Genomic DNA, 17,052 nt, shown 5'->3' with positions numbered 1-17,052 from the left:
CAACATTCTAAACAGAGTGAACAGGTTGTGCAAAGGTCCTGAGGCAGGAAAGAGCTTGACATGTTAATGTTCAAGAATCTAAGGAAAGACCAGTATTGCTGGAATATATTCAGAAAGGACAGTTGTATGAGATGAGTCTGGAAAGATGGGCAGAGACCGAATCATGATAAGGAGGTTAATCCAGCACCATAAACAGGAGATAAAGGTGGTTTGGATTAAGATGATGGCAGAATATATGAGAGAAAAGTGAATGATGGTTTCTAAGTATGGAAGTAAATTCAAGTACCTTCTGATGAGTGTGATGTGGGATGTGAAAGAAAGGGAGAAATGACAAATGACTCCCAGGTACTGGCCTGAGTTACTGGTTAGTGAGTGGTACCATTTACTGAGATGGAGCAAAATTGCAGAAAAAGAGGTTTGAGAGGAAACTAAGAATTCAGGTTTTTTAACTATTAAACTGTGAGATCCCTATGAGACATCAAATACAGTTGGCTCTCAGGTAAGCAGTTAGGGTATAGAATTCTGGAGCTTGCATATATTATTTCACTGATAGTTATATATTGTCTGTCTTAGCCAATAGATTATAAATTCTTTGAACACAAGAGCCTGTTTTTTCTCTCTTTAACCCTATTACCTTCTCCATCCCTGTAATAAATGTCCCATAAATGATAGTCAATGGAAGAACCGTATTGTACTAAGATTTTCCTGGTTCATGTTTTTAAAGTATTTTTCATCAGTATTTCTCCTTTCACTGGGTTTTGTCTCTTTGTTTTTTTGCTTACTTAATTTTCACTGTCCTGCCTTTCTAGAGTTTTCGTGTTAATGTCACTAAATTATGTTTTAGAGACTAATTATGACCGCCTTTAGAAAAATTAAACAAGTATGTGCCCTTGGAGGAAACCATTAGATAGTGTTAAGAAAACAGTTCAAAATAGCCACCCTTCCCATAACTGAGGCCTCTTGGCCTGTAAAATATGAAATAGAAAATTGGATAATTATAAGGTGACAAAGATTTTCATGCAAGGCAAGAATAGTTTGGAGAGGAATGAAGAAAGGGAAAAAAGTTAGTCATACTTTCTTTTCTTTATGCCATTAGAACTAGGACTAGTTTTTTAAAGGAGTGATTTCATCCTTTGGGCACAGTGTTGAAGCAAATACACGTAGTTTCTTTCAAGTGTGAAGCTTGAACAAAGAGAATGATGTACTAGAAAGACTAGTAAGCTGCTCATCAGAAGGCATGAGTTCCAGACCTGATTTCTCCTAATTCCTGATCTTTAATTAGTTATTTAACTTCTCTAAGTGGATCAGATAATGATGCAAAAGCACTTTGCAAACTGTAAAGCAGTCAAATGAACTCAAACTGGATTATGAACTTTAAGATAGGATTCATATCTTATACTTTTATGTTCTCTTCAGCACCATCCCCAGATGCCAGTTTACACTAAATACTTCACTGAACTTTTTCTCTAGGATCTAACATAGAATAAGAATTAGTTTAGATTTTCTAATCTAACCCAGTTATTCTAGATCTTCTAGTCCAGCCCAAAGAAGAAAAAAAGTTGTGTTGGTATGTGCATGTATGGGCACAGTTTTTCATAAATGATTAAGATGCCTTCTTAGAACTTGATTATGAAGTAGTGAAGCTGAAAGGTCACCAAATAATGGATTAGAGCAAAGAATTGCAAAATAATTTAAACGAGACTGAGATGCTGTCAGGCCTTGGGGATTTAACTATAACCATGTTTATCGCAAGTGTTATTCACCATGAGATAGTGTCAATGACTAGGCTACTGGTTTTCCAGTGTGGACAATTTGGCCATTACGTGGGGACTTATGAAAATGCAGATTCTCAGACACTTATCCCAGACTTACTGAATCAAACTCTGGATTTGGAGTCCAGCAATCTGTTTTATCAAGCCTTCTGGGTGATTTTGATGTGTGATAAAGTTTGAGAAATACTTGTCTAGTATGAAAATGGGATGCAGAGGTTGTAATCGATGAGTTTATATATCTGGTACCACTGACAAAATCATCTCTAGAATGGAAGATGCATCAGGCATTAGCTTAATTCCATTAAATAGTTGATTCACCACACAGCTCTTCTTCAAGCAACTTTCTGTTTATAATTTGAGTATAATATGTAGTTATACCAAATATTTAAATACAGGCTTCTGATATGTCCCTTCCCTGTGATGGTAATTTTTCATGGTAAATTAGTAAAACATCTTTGGATTACGGTTCAGCTCCCCATAATGGCTTGTGTAAAAGGAGAGAAAGTATTCCAGAATATTCCATGGTAAATTAGATATGTACTACAGTGTGTCCACATGGACCCCACATATTTTAATAAGCATAAGTCTATCAGAGCCTTCATTCCTGGACATTGACCTAGGTAATCCCTGGGCTTTCAAAACAAAGGCCAACTGAGGCCTTAATTAGTTCTGCCCCAACACTTATACTTTTGTCCCTCTTTCTGCCCTCCTTATTTCTACTTTTATGTGTGAGAGATTTAAAGAAAGCAAGCTTTTCTTTGTATATTATTGCTAATGTCCCTCTCCAGTATTTTTATTGTATTTATTGATTTTTTCTAATTATGAAAGTGATACACTTAGAAAATATCTTAAATATATAAAGGAAATAAAAATCGCCCTTAACACTACTACCCTGAGAAAATACTTTTTAAAAATAAGATTATGTATTTTCCTAACTATCCTCTTCTCTTTCCCCATTCCTCCCATCAAAAACTAAATTAGTCCCCCTGTTATATCTTCTCATGGCACTATGCATTTCCGAAGTAAAATTTGCCAGAATTGCAGGTAAATTTTTTGTGTGATTATTTAATGTCTGTCTCTTACACTAGACAGTAAATCTACTGACTAGGTAGGGACCTTGTCTGTTTGTCCGTCAATCACGCTATCCCCCGCTAGCATTTAGCAGCTGCACAATTAATAACTGATGAATAAATAAATATGTTAGCATATTAAATTGGGATATGGTTTGCTGTGATGGAGCTGAAAGAAATGTAATACGATATCACGATCCTTCCCAATAAATGTTAGAAGAAAGATAAACTGCAAAAGATACCACATATGAAATTGTGCCCAAGTGTGTCATCCTGCCTTCCTCATTTTAGTGTTTACTTATTCCTGGTGTTTCGTTCAATTATTCATCAGACATGCATCCACTATACTGCAAGTCAAGCAGTAGAGAGAGACAGAGAAATAAAACAAACTCTAAAAGCACCCCAGAGCCTAGGCAAATAAATAAATAAATAAATACAATAATAAACTAGGTGGCAAGTATGAAGGAAATACTATGAAAACACCAAAGGAAATTAATTAATATTAACTGTCTGAAAGCATCTTATTCTGTTATTGTCCAACAGACAATAAATGGGAAGCCTTTTTGCCAATTTCTGGGGTTCACCAGGTGAAATACAAATAGTAAAAATACTAATGACCCCTTTCATTACAGTTCTCAAATTTGCTGTTTTTATAGATTTTTAGACTTACTTATTTGATCCACTAGAGGGCAATAAACCCTTAAATAAAAACAATGTAACCAACCTTCCTTAAGTGCTGGCACAATTAATTTAGAAATGAATCCAAAATTTCCTGCTTATTTAAGTTTTTCATTTATTGATGAGTTGTCTGCCCAATTAACAAGTTTTTTTAGGACAGACAGTACGTTATTTTCACTTAGCCCAGTGTACAAGTCATGTCACAAGTTTATTCCATTTCCTAAAGTTTGAATAGCAACTGTGTAAAGAATATGATTTGATGAATGCCCATAGTGTTGTGGTACAATATAAAATTCTGTTTTAGAGCCCTAAAGAAAACAGTCTCTGCTCACAATATGCACACAAGTAAAAATATTAGAAGTGAGGAGAAGATGTAAGTAATGATTAAAATAAGTATTAAATAAGGTACTATATATGAAACTAGTCTGTGTACTTCGTATACAAATATAAGATAATTTTATGATTTGATAAAATTGCCGGGCACGGTGGCTCAAGCCTGTAATCCCAGCACTTTGGGAGGCCGAGACGGGCGGATCACGAGGTCAGGAGATCGAGACCATCCTGGCTAACCCGGTGAAACCCCGTCTCTACTAAAAAATCCAAAAAACTAGCCGGGCGAGGTGGTGGCGCCTGTAGTCCCAGCTACTCGGGAGGCTGAGGCAGGAGAATGGCGTAAACCCAGGAGGCGGAGCTTGCAGTGAGCTGAGATCTGGCCACTGCACTCCAGCCTGGGCGACAGAGCGAGACTCCGTCTCAAAAAAAAATAAAAAATAAAAAATAAATGATTTGGTAAAATTGTGTTTTTAATGCTAAGTGACAAAATTGTGGCTTAAGAAGAGGAACTGCAACTCATGAAGAAGATTAATATCTGAAGTTCAGATTGACAATTTCTGAGCTTGGCACTGAAGATATAAACAGATAGTCCTTCTAAGATCTTACTCTGGGTCCAGGAAAAACAAACCACATTGAACAGATAAATTTAATATAATGTGGCATGTGATGAATTAAACAGTAATTTAACTTCTGGGAAAACGTCCTAGAAAAGAAGACTTCTAAGAAGGATCTTAAAGAAGAATAAGCATTACCAGGAGAGTGAAAGAGCATTTTAGAGAGAAGAATGGAAAAAAACAAAGGCATAGAAATGTGAAACATACTGTGGGAGTGGGGAAGCAAGGAACACAACTCAGATTGTTTCCCTTGGCATAAATTACTAGCACATAAAGAGCAAAAAGAAAGTTAAGAGAATAGGCATTAGGGAGAATAAAACCAAATAGACAATACACTACAATAGACAAAACAAATGGTAGGACTACAGAGGTACAATAGTATATGGTGTAGGAAAAAAGAAAAGCCATTCTCTTTGTTAATAAAGAAAGATTTTTTAGGGGAACTTCAAATAGGAAGAAAATTATGGTATCATATGGCATATGCCTACTCTGTTATAAAAATTTTCTTGAATTGCAAAATTCTGCTTATAGTTCTTCATTCATGCAATACATTTTGTTTTGAGACTAGTCTCTGTTGCTCAGGCTGGAGTGCAGTGGCACAATCACTGCACTGCAGCCTCAATCTCCCAGGCTCAAGTGACCCTCCCACCTCCGCCTCCTGAGTAGCTGGAACTACAAGAGTGCACCACCATGCCCAGCTAATATTTTTTATTACTTGCAGAGTTCTTGCCGTGTTGCGCAGGCTGGTCTCAAACTGGTGGGTTCAAGCAATCCTCCCACCTTGGCGTCCCAAAGTGCTGGGATTATAGGCCTGATCCACCACACCTGGCCCTATTCAATAAATATTTATTGTGAACTTACTGTGTGCTGAGCACTGTTCTAAGCACTGGGGTTACAGTAGAGAACAGGGTAGACTAGGTCCCCATCTTTATGAAACTTAGGCTAGTGATGGGTAGAACGAACAAAAATAAGTAAGCAAAGACATATACAGGATGACTATCCAGCACAATTAGTACCATGAAGGATAAAACAGGTGATGCCGTAGAAACTAAGAGGAAGGAAGATTCTACTTGAGCTAAAGTGGGGCTCTCTGAGGGGATAACAGAGTTACCGAGTGAAGGATGATAAAGAACCGACTATTCCAAGACCTAAGGGAAGAATATCCTAGCCAAAGAGAACAGTAAGCACAAAAGCCTGAAAAGGGAAATTGTTTGGTATGCTTGAGGAGCAGAAAGAAGGCCAGCATGGCTTGAAATACAGTGATTAAGAAGGAGAGTGGTATTAAGTAAGGTCAGGTATTGGCAAGATCTAGCTAACCCAGGGCTGCACAGACCATTGTGAGATATTGAGGCTTCATTCTAAATAACAGGATTTTAAGCAGGTAAGAGACAGCATATTCAGGAGTGAGCTTTATGCTATTTTAGCTCCCCTAACTCACAGGTAGGTATACCTCCATACTAAACCCTACGCTAAATTGGATTTTAGAATGTGGAGGGATGATGCCTTTGTTGACATTACACCATTGTTGTGTTAACTAAAAGTTATAGGAGGCCTTTGTTTTGGACTAAGCTCCTGCACTAGGCCCCAGTAGACCAGACTAAAAATCAAAATAGAGACATTTATACTTAAAGTTCCACCCCACCAAATTAAAACTACATTGTTATCTGACCTTCCTAGAACTCAGTAGAGAGAAATAACCAAATTTCCCACACATGCCAGTTTCAGTTGTCATGACAATGAAGTTCACTCTGCCTTTGATGCTTACAACAAAAAGTAAGCTTATGTCAACCAGTTATTCCAGTATTTTTCTGTCCCTCTGTTCCCACTTTAGGAGGAAAGTAACTCTGAAATGACCAAGCTGCTTTTTGTTCTTTGTTTCTACTTTCTTCAGCCCTTCTCTGTGTATAAAACCAAACTTCTCTGCTCCGCCCCTTGGGACACTTACTGTATTTTATGGAATAAAGTATTTCCCGATTCTAGAATTGTTACAGGAAAGAGGTCCCAATCCAGACCCCCAGAGAGGGTTCTTCAGTCTCGCACAAGAAAGAATTCAGGGCGAGTCCATAAAGTGAGAGCAAGTTTACTAGGAAAGTAAAGGAATAAAAGACATAGAACAGTCCCGAGGGCTGCTGGCTGCCCATTTTTATGGTTATTTCTCGATGGTATGCTAAACCAGATGCGATTATTTGTGCCTCCTCCTTTTAGACCATATACGGTAACTTCCTGACGTTGCCATGGCATTTGTGAACTGTCATGGCGCTGGTGGCTGTGTAGCAATGAGGACAACCAGAGGTCACCCTCATCACCATCTTGGTTTTGGTGGGTTTTAGCTGGCTTCTTTACTGCAACCTGTTTTATCAGCAGGGTCTTTATAACCTGTATTTTGTGTCGACCTCATATCTTATCCTATGACTTAGAATGCCTTAAGCGTCTGGGAATTCAGCCCAGTATGTCTCAGCTTCATTTTACCCGCCCTCTAGGGAAGATGGAGTTGCTTTTGTTCAAACACCTCTGACAGAATCATAAATAAAGCCAATTAAGATCTTTCGCAAAATTGTTGTAATTTTGTCTTTTGACAGTTGCAATGGCGAGGAATTTGAGATTTTAGCACTCATAATGGCACTTTTCTTTGACCTTTCTTTCCGCCTTTCATTTGTATCCTATATTCCCTACCCTACCGTGTCCTTTGAGATTGCTATGTAGCCTAAGGTGACAACCAAATCTAGGAATACATAATCGGCTTTTGGCAGAACCTTACTAATGTATACATAAGAATCCCAACAAGGATAGCAAAAAATTAGGATTAGCCTTCTCTTTTCTGTGCTCCCTTTAATGTATACAGATCAGTGACTTATGTAAATTATTTATCTTTCATCTTTGCAAATTTCCATCTTATTATCTTAGGTGGCAAGATTTTATTTTTATAGAAATGTTACTTTGATTGACTAATAGGATTAGTATCACTGCAACATCTCCCTTCCATAGTCACCACATTTCTATGTTTGTAATCATCTTTATGGAGTACTATACCAAAAAGATTCTACTCTTTTAAAATGAGTGACCTCCACTTTGTCAGTTTGCTGATGCCAGTGTCAAAAACAGTATCACCCATTTCAGAAATTGAAAGCTTTTGCCATGTGCTTAAAAATGAAAGTTTCTTAATACAACTTTATCTCAAACAGTTACAAAGACCTTTGTTGTAAGGCATGTATTTTATGTTATAAATAAGCTAATCCATTTAAAAAATTGGCAAACCAACCAACCTTTTTTTTTTTTTGAGACAGAGCCTCAAAGAGATGTCACCCAGGCTGGAGTGCAGTGGCACGATCTTGGCTCACTACAACCTCTGCCTCCCAGGTTCAAGCAATTTTGCCTCAGCCTCCTGAGTAGCTGGGATTACAGGTGCGCACCACCACACCGGGCTAATTTTTTATATTTTTGGTAGAGACGGAGTTTCACCATTTTGGCGAGGCTGGCTCAAACTCTTGACCTCAGTTGATGTGCCCACCTTGGCCTCCCAAAGTGCTGGGATTATAAGCTTGAGCCACCACACTCTGCCACATACCAACTTTTAACTTTTTTTCTTTTCTTTTTCTTTTTTTTTTTTTTTTTGAGAAAAAGTCTCACTCTGTCACCCAGGCTGGAGTGCAATGCCATGAATACAGCTCACTGCAGTCTTCACCTCCCGGGCTCAAGTGATCCTCCCATCTAGCCTCCCAAGTAGCTGGGACCACAAGCTCATGCCACTGTGCCCGACTAACTTTTTTTTTGTTTTTTGGGAGAGATGAGCTCTCACCATGTTGCCCAGGCTGAATTTTTGAAAAGAAAGTATAAAGAGAACATTGCTGCAGGCATACTTCGGAGATATTATGGGTTGGGTTTCTGACCCCTGCAATAAAGCAAATATTGCAGTAAAGTGAGTCACACAAATTTTTTGGTTTCCCAGTGCATATATTAATAAAAGTTGTGTTTACACTATACTGTAGTCTAAGTATGCAATAGCATTATGTCTAAAAAATACATATCTTAATTTAAAAACACTTTATTGTTTAAAAATGTTAATGATCATCTGAGCCTTCAATGAGTCATAATTTTTTGTGGTGGAGGGTCTTCCTCACTCAGTGTTGATGGTTGCTGACTGCTTGTGGTGGTAGTTGCTGAAGGTTGGGGTTGCAGAGGCAATTTCTTAAAATAAGACAACATTGAAGTTTGCTGCACTGACTCTTCCTTTCACAAAAGATTTTTCTGTACCATGTAGTGCTGGCTGTTTGATAGCGTTTTACCCACAGTAGAACTTCTTTCAGAATTGGAGTCAATCTTCTCAAACCCTGCCACTGCTTATCAACTAAGCTTATGGAATATTCTAAATCCTTTGTTGTCATTTCAACAATGTTCACAGCACCCTCACCAGGAGTAGGTTCCATATCAAGAAACTACTCTCTTGTTTATCCATAAAAAGCAACTCCTCATAAGTTCATGCCTTATCATGAGATTGCAGCAATTGAGTCACATCTTCAGGCTCCACTTTTTAATTCTAGATTTCTTGCTGTTCCACCACAAATGCAGTCACTTCCTCCATTGAAAGCTTGAACCCCTCAAAGTCATCCATGAGGACTAGAATCAGCTTCTTCCAAACTCCAATTAGTGTTGATATTTTGACTTCCTCCCATAAATCATGAATGTTCTTATTAGCATCTAGCGTAGTGAAACCTTTCCAGAAGATTTTCAACTTACTTTGCCCAGATCCATCAGAAGAAGCGTTATCTATGGCAGCTATGACCTTAGGAAATGTGTTTCTGAAATAGTAAGACTTGAAAGTCAAAATGACTCCTTGATCCATGGGTAGAGAATGGATGTGTTAACAGGCATGAAAATAATATCAGTCTCCTTGTGCATCTCCATCAGAGCTCTTGGGTGACCAGGTGCGTTGTCAATGAGCATTAATATTTTGAAAGAAATCCTTTTTTCTGAGCAATAGCTCTCAACAGTGGGCTTAAAATATTCAGTAAATCATGCTATAAGCAGATGTGCTGTCATCCAGGCTTTATTCTTCCATTTCTAGAGCACAAGCAGAGTAGATTCAGCATAATCCTTAAGGGCTGCAGGATTTTTGGAATGGCAAATGAGCACTGGCATCAATATCAGGTCACCAGCTGCATTTGCCCCTAACAAGAGAATTAGCCTGTTCTTTGAAGCCTTGAAGCCAGGTGCCAGGTGCTGACAAGCCTTGGAGCCAGGCGCTGACTTCTCTAGCTATGAAAGTCCTAGATGTCATTTTCCTCCCATATAAGGCTGTTGTGTCTACATTTAAAATCTGTTGTTTAGTGTAGCCACCATCATCAACTAGTTAAGATCTAGTTATCTTAGCTAGATCTTTTGGATAACTTTCTGCAGCTTCTACATCAGCGCTTGCTGCGTTACCTTGCAGCAAGTTATGTTTTATGTTTTGGAGATGGCTTCTTTTCCTAAACTTCAAGAGCCAGCCTCTGCTAGCTTCAAGCATTTTTTTCTGCAGCTTCCTCACTTCTCTCAGCCTTCATAGAATTGAAGAGCATTAGAGTATTACTCTGGATTAGGCTTTCATTTAAGGGAATGTTGTGGCTCGTTTGATCTTCTATCCAGACCACTAAAGTTTTCTCCATATCAACAAAAAGGCTGTTTTACATTCTTACTTATGTGTTCACTGGAGTAGCACTTTTAATTTCCTTCAGTAACATTTCCTTTGCATTCCCAACTTGGCTGTTTGGCCCAAGAAACCTGACTTTTGGTCTGTCTCGGCTATCAACATGCTTTCCTCACTAACCTTAATTTTTATTTCTGTCTTTTGTTTTAAAGTGAGAGACATGTGACTCTTCCTTTCACCTGAACACTTAGAGGTCATTGTAGGGTTAATAACTGGCCTAATTTCAATATTGTTGTATCTCAGAATAGGGAGACCCAACAAGAGGGAGAGAGATGGTGGGACAGTCGGATATACATTTATAGATTAAATTCGTCTTACAGGTGCAGTTTGTGGTGCCCCAAAACAATTACAATAGTAGCATCAAAGATCACTGATCACAAGTCACCATCAGATATAATAAAAATGAAAACTTTTGAAATATTGTGAGAATTACCAAAATGTGACAGGTGGAAAGTGAGCACATGCCAATTGACTTGCTTGAGACAAGGTTGTTATAAACCTTCAATTTGTAAAAAAAAAAAAAAATGCAATATCTGTGAAGCTTAATAAAATGAAGCATAATGAAATGAGGTATGTCTGTATTTTATTATTTTGCTCCTCTGATTTTTTTGTTTGTTTATTTGGAGATAGGGTCTTGCTCTGTCACCCAGGCTGGAGTGCCATGGCATCATCATAGCTCACTATGGCCTTGATCCTCCTGCCTAAGCCTCCCAAGCAGCTGGTACTACAGGTACGTGCCACCACACTCAGCTAATTCTCTTATTTTTTTTGTAGAGACAGTGTCTCCCTATGTTTCCCAGGCTGGTCTCAAACTCCTGGGCTCAAGTGATCCCCCCACCTCAGTCTCCCAAAGTGCTGAGATTACAGACATGAGCCACCACCTTTGGCCTTCCTGATGTGTTTTATACAAGGATATTAAAACACTTTGAGCTGTCGTTTGACATGTAACATTTTGCTTTTTCTGTTTACAAAATCTGAAGTCGCCAGGCGCGGTGGCTCAAGCCTGTAATCCCAGCACTTTGGGAGGCCGAGACGGACGGATCATGAGGTCAGGAGATCGAGACCATCCTGGCTAACACGGTGAAACCCCGTCTCTACTAAAAAATATAAAAAACTAGCTGGGCGAGGTGGCGGGCGCCTGTAGTTCCAGCTACTCGGGAGGCTGAGGCAGGAGAATGGCGTAAACCCAGGAGGTGGAGCTTGCAGTGAGCTGAGATCTGGCCACTACACCCCAGCCTGGGCGACAGAGCCAGACTCCGTCTCAAAAAAAAAAAATCTGAAGTCTTCTTTTCTCTTCCAAGATGTATAAAATGAGCACACTGGAATCTAATAAAACGATATTTCAGCTAAAAAAGAACCATTTCCACCAATTTAGGTTCTTTAAAAGATTCATGTAAGTTCGTGTACAGATTGAATATACTTTATCTGAAATGTTTGGGTCCAGAAGTCTTGTGAATTTTGCATTTTTAAATATTTGCATACAATTAATGAGATACAGGAATGGGACCCAAGTCTAAACATAAAATTTGTTTATGTTTTATATACATCTTTTACACATATCCTGAAGGTAATTTTATACAATACCCTTTTTTTTTTTTTTTTTTTAAGATGGAGTTTTGCTCTTGTCGCACAGGCTGGAGTGCCATGGTGCAATCTCGGCTCACTGCAACCTCCGCCTCCTAGGTTCAAGCAATTCTCCTGCTGCAACCTCCTGAGTAGCTGGGATTACAGGCACTCACCACCATGCCCGGCTAATTTTTGTATTTTTCGTAGAGAAAACATGTTGGCCAGGCTGGTCTCGAACTCCTGACCTCAGGTGACCCACCCGCCTGGGCCTCCCAAAGTGCTGGGATTATAGGCATGAGCCACCGCGCCCAGCCACAATTATTTTAATAATTTAGTGCATGAAACAAAGTTTGTGTTAAGTTCTTACGTGTGGAATTTTGATTTGTGCCATCATAGTGCACTCAAAACATTTCAGATTTTGGGTTTTGGACTTTCAGATTCAAGATGCTCAACCTGTAGTTTCCTTTGTATTGATGGCAGACACAAGTTTTGTATCTTCTTGTAAAGGTGTGAAGAGGCTAAATGACATCTTTCCTGAATTACTGGGATAGAGCATTTATTAAGAAACAGGATACAAGAATTTGCTTAAACCACACTGTTTTAAATCTGATTTTCTTCCTGTTAATATTTTAAGTAGAAAAAGAATTAATTTTCCAATACATTGACACCACCTTCACTTTGAAAGTGAAACACATGACATCTATTAGCTTTGCAGTAGAGGTTGTGATTTTCCTAAGAAAGGAATATGCACTGTAATGAAAGATTTGCCAGTCATCCCAATGGCTATTTTGTTTTGCAGGCCACGGTGTGAACACATGAATAGAAGAAGAAAATTTCTTCTAGCCTCAGTACTTGCTCTCCAGAATTCAAGTTTTATATATCCATCATGTCAGAAGTGCTTCTCTAGGATAATCCTGGTCTCCAAAAGGTAAAAGTAAAGTCTGTACGGGTGAGAGAGGAAATACAAGTGCACACTGTAGATTTCCTGTGGCTCAAGGGCAAGGACCAGATTTACCAAACCAGGACATTCGATTCTCTCAGGAGTTGGTTCTTCTGTAAATCCCAGAACAGATTTCACTGCTAATCGTCTATTACTAGAGAAAAGTTTTAAGTTACTGTCAAGTCCTTTGCTAAATGCTTGCCTCATTGAAGAAAAATAACTTCTCAGAGAGTAAGTCGCAATACTGGGTACAAAACTTAACCCATTTCTGGGATATCCCTGGGAATAATACAGGAGGCTTTTGTTTATTGTTTGTTTATTTTTGCATGATCCTTAGAATAGTTTTTAATGTAAATAAATAAACTCCTTGAGACCAGAGACCATGTTATAGTGATTTCTATCCTTTAGCAACTAGAAAGGTGTTTGGCATATAATTCTTTATTACGGTGCTCAGATGCAAGCCAACTATACCTGAGAGCCTAGGGTCTTCCTCTGATCTTTATAGAGTAGAAATGAGAGGTTAGGTTTGAAGTTTCTCCAGAACACTGTCTCTCTGCATGGAAGAGAGGATAAGAATAACTAGTAAGTAGCTAAAACTATGTAAGAAAGAGTAGTGTGCCAGCAGTATTCTTAACTAGTCTTTTTGTCTGGTTAGCATTGAATGGGGAGGCAGAAAAGGAGATGGGCAGTTCTAACTCGTATCTAGACTCTAAGTAATCCTTGAAGTAGTTATCACAGTGTTCCTTTATTAAGCCAGTCTCTCAAGTAATCATTTGTAAGCTCTGAGAGAAAGACCCTGTTTGTGTTATTCATCATTAAATCCTTGGCATCCATCTTAGGGCTTAGTTCATAGAAAATGTTCAACAAGTGTTCGTTAAATGAATGAATAAGTGATAGCATGATAGTGTTTAGATTGTCTTAGGTTCACCCATTTTCACGTTGCTGCCTGTCATTTGAAACAACTAAAACCCATGGGCTATTTGCCTTTCATCAGAATCTATACTTAGAAGCAGTGTGGTATACAGTCCTTACTTAATGTTGTCGGATTCTAAGACACCGCAACTTTAAGCAAAATGATGTATAGTGAAACACATTTTTTTCTCATCAACGTTATAATGATGTTATTTGAGAACCTGCTATAAGTAGTTTTGCTTAAAGTCACAGTATCCAAGAACCTATCACTAATGTTAAATGAGGACTTACTGTAATGGAACAATTTCAAGCTTCAGAGAACACAACAGAGTTGTGTGTAGGCTCTGCCTCTCATTAACTATGTGACCTAGGGCAAGATATTTAACTTCTGTGAGTCTAATTACTCATTTGTAAGGTGGGATCATGGTACCCACAATATGGGATCATTATAAATTAGAGATAATGCACAGAAATGTTCTAGTAGAATACATAACATATATTAGAATTTCCAAAGTGGTAGCTATTATTATTATAATCTATTATAAGTATACTTTACCTTATTGCAGTATGTTATCATGATTAAAAGCATAATTCTCTGGAGCTGACTGCCTGGATTCAAATCACAACCCTGCTGTTGTAGCTGTGTGGCCTTGGGCAAGTCACTGTAATTATCTGAGCCTCAAAATGGGGAAAGTGATATCTGCCTCATAAGGTTCTTGTAAGGATCAAATAGGTTAATATACATAACATGCCTAGAACATTATCTGATACATTATCAGTAATATATAGATATAAAATATTTTTAAAACTCTTTCCGGTCATTTATTTTAAAGATAATCTGCAACAAAAATTTAGGTTAAACAATAATGCCATTGTTACTTATTTAGACTGGTAATACCAATAGATAACATTAGTGAGTGTTTGCTGTACGGTAGGCACTGTGCTAAGAGCTTTGTGGGCATTATATCTTTTAATACAACAGCCCTATGAAATGAATACTGTTGTTAATGCCAGCCTTTAAAGGAGACAACTGAGGCTTGGAAAAGTTAAGTAACTTACCGCAAATCATCACACAGCCAGCTGGTTAGGGGCAGAAACATATTCAAGCCTACACAATCTGAATTCTGTCTACCTTCATAATCACCATATTACTTCCAAATTGGCAGCGAAATTTGTATTCAGAATGACATCTTTCTCTCTCTTTCTTAGAGCTTAAAATGCCCTGGGAAAGGAATTGTGACGGGACTCTTTTGGAATATAAAACCCATGGCACATAGTCCTTGCCTGTGGAAACATAGTCCATGGAACTATAACCTGTTTTCTGCATATACTACATTGACACAAAAATTTTTTTAAACTATATCCATAATTTCTGGTGCTTATCTTTTTTTCCCCATAGGTTATTGAGGTACAGGTGGTATTTGGCTACATGAGTAAGTTCTTCAGTGGTGTTTTGTGAGACTTTGGTGCACCCATCACCCAAGCAGTATACACTGCACCCTATTTGTAGTCTTTTATCCCTCACCCCCTCCTACCCTTCCCCCCAAGTCCCCAAAGTCCACTGTATCATTCTTATGCCTTTGCATCCTCATAGCATAGCTCCCACATATCAGTGAGAATATATGGTGTTTGGTTTTCCATTCCTGAGTTACTTCATTTAGAATAATAGTCTCTAGTCTCATCCAGGTCACTGCAAATGGCATTAATTCATTCCTTTTTATGACTGAGTAGTAGTTCATCATATATATATATATGGGTGTATACACACACACACACACACACACACACACACACACCACAGTTTCTGTATCCACTCATTGATTGATGGACATTTGGATTGGTTCCACGATTTTGCAATTCTGAACTGTGCTGCTATAAACATGCCTGTGCAAGTATCTTCTTCACATAATGACTTATTTTCCTCTGGGTAGATACCCAGTAGTGCGATTGCTGGATCAAATGGTAGTTCTACTTTTAGTTCTTTAAGGAATCTCCACAGTATTTTTCATAGTGGCTGTACTAGTTTACATTTCTGCCAGCAATGTAGACGTGTTCCTTGATCGCTGCATCCACACCAGCATCTACTGTTTTTTGATTTTTTTAATTATGGCCATTCTTGCAGGAATAAGGCGGTATTGCATTGTGATTTTGATTTGCATTTCCATGGTCATTAGTGATGTTGAGTATTTTTTCATATGTTTTGTTGGCCATTTGAGAATTGTCTATTTATGTCCTTAGCCTACTGTTTGATGGGATTGTTTGTTTTTTCTTACTGATTTGTTTGAGTTCATTGTAGATTCTGGATATTAGTCCTTTGTCAGACATATAGATTGTGAAGATTTTCTCCCACTCTGTCTGTTGTCTGTTTACTCTGCTGGCTGTTATTTGGCCATGCAAAAGCTCTTTAGTTTAATTAAGTCCCAGCTATTTATCTTTGTTTTTATTGCGTTTGCTTTTGGGTATGCCAGTGTCTAGAAGGGTTTTTGCAATGTTATCTTCTGGAATTTTTGTAGTTTCAGGTCTTAGATTTAAGTCCTTAATCCATCTTGAGTTGCTTTTGTATAAGGTTCATTCTCCTACATGTGGCTAACCAATGATCCCAGCACCATTTGTTGAAGAGGGTGTCCTTTCCCCACTATTGTTTGCTTTGTCAAAGATCAGTTGGCTGTAAGTATTTGAGTTTATTTCTGGTTTCTCTATTCTGTTCCATTGGCCTGTGTGCCTATTTTTATACCAGTACCATGGTGTTTTGGTGACTATGGCCTTATAGTTTGAATCACGTAATGTGATGCCTCCAGGTTTGTTCTTTTTGCTTAGTCTTTCTTTGGCTATGTCGGCTATGTCTTGGTTCCATATGCATTTTTTTTTTTTGAGACGGAGTCTTGCTCTGTGGCCCAGGCTGGAGTGCAGTGGCCGGATCTCAGCTCACTACAAGCTCCGCTTCCCGGGTTTACGCCATTCTCCTGCCTCAGCCTCCCGAGTAGCTGGGACTACAGGCGTCTGCCACCTCGCCCGGCTAGTTTTTTGTATTTTTTAGTAGAGACAGGGTTTCACCATATGCATTTTAAAATTTTTTTTTTCTAATTCTTTGAAGAATAGTGGTGGTAGGGATTGCATTGAATTTGTAGATTGCTTTTGCCTCAGCCTCCCGAGTAGCTGGGACTACAGGCGTCTGCCACCTCGCCCGGCTAGTTTTTTGTATTTTTTAGTAGAGACGGGGTTTCACCATATGCATTTTAAAATTTTTTTTTTCTAATTCTTTGAAGAATAGTGGTGGTAGGGATTGCATTGAATTTGTAGATTGCTTTTGGCAGCATGGTCATTTTCACAATATCGATTGTACCTATCCACGAGCATGGGATGTGTTTCCATTCGTTTGTGCTGTCCATGATTTCTTTCAGCAGTGTTTTGCAGTTTTTCTTGTAGAGGTCTTTTACCTCCTTGGTTAGGTATATTCCTAAGTTTGTTTATTTGTCTGGTTTTT

General features: G+C 38.4%; 1 protein-coding gene across 2 annotated transcripts in view; it reads left to right on the top strand.

The window, feature by feature from the left end:
* DDIAS (DNA damage-induced apoptosis suppressor) overlaps positions 1-17,052 on the top strand; it is a 34,519-nt gene that overhangs the window by 1,281 nt on the left and 16,186 nt on the right. The window contains exons 2-5 of one of the 2 annotated variants that reach the window (XM_011938900.1): positions 10,781-10,880; positions 11,452-11,543; positions 11,759-11,833; positions 12,516-12,644. In XM_011938900.1, coding sequence (XP_011794290.1) covers positions 10,833-10,880; positions 11,452-11,543; positions 11,759-11,833; positions 12,516-12,644 — 344 coding nt within the window. In that variant the 5' untranslated portion in view covers positions 10,781-10,832. The remainder of the gene's footprint in view (positions 1-10,780; positions 10,881-11,451; positions 11,544-11,758; positions 11,834-12,515; positions 12,645-17,052) is intronic. The other variant, XM_011938901.1, reaches the window with a different exon arrangement.

Source organism: Colobus angolensis, unplaced genomic scaffold (assembly GCF_000951035.1).
Source record: "Colobus angolensis palliatus isolate OR3802 unplaced genomic scaffold, Cang.pa_1.0 Scaffold179, whole genome shotgun sequence".
Classification (NCBI taxonomy): Eukaryota; Metazoa; Chordata; class Mammalia; order Primates; family Cercopithecidae; genus Colobus; species Colobus angolensis.
The sequence above is the reverse complement of the archived record's forward strand: the minus strand, read 5'-3'. Positions and strand labels throughout refer to the sequence as shown.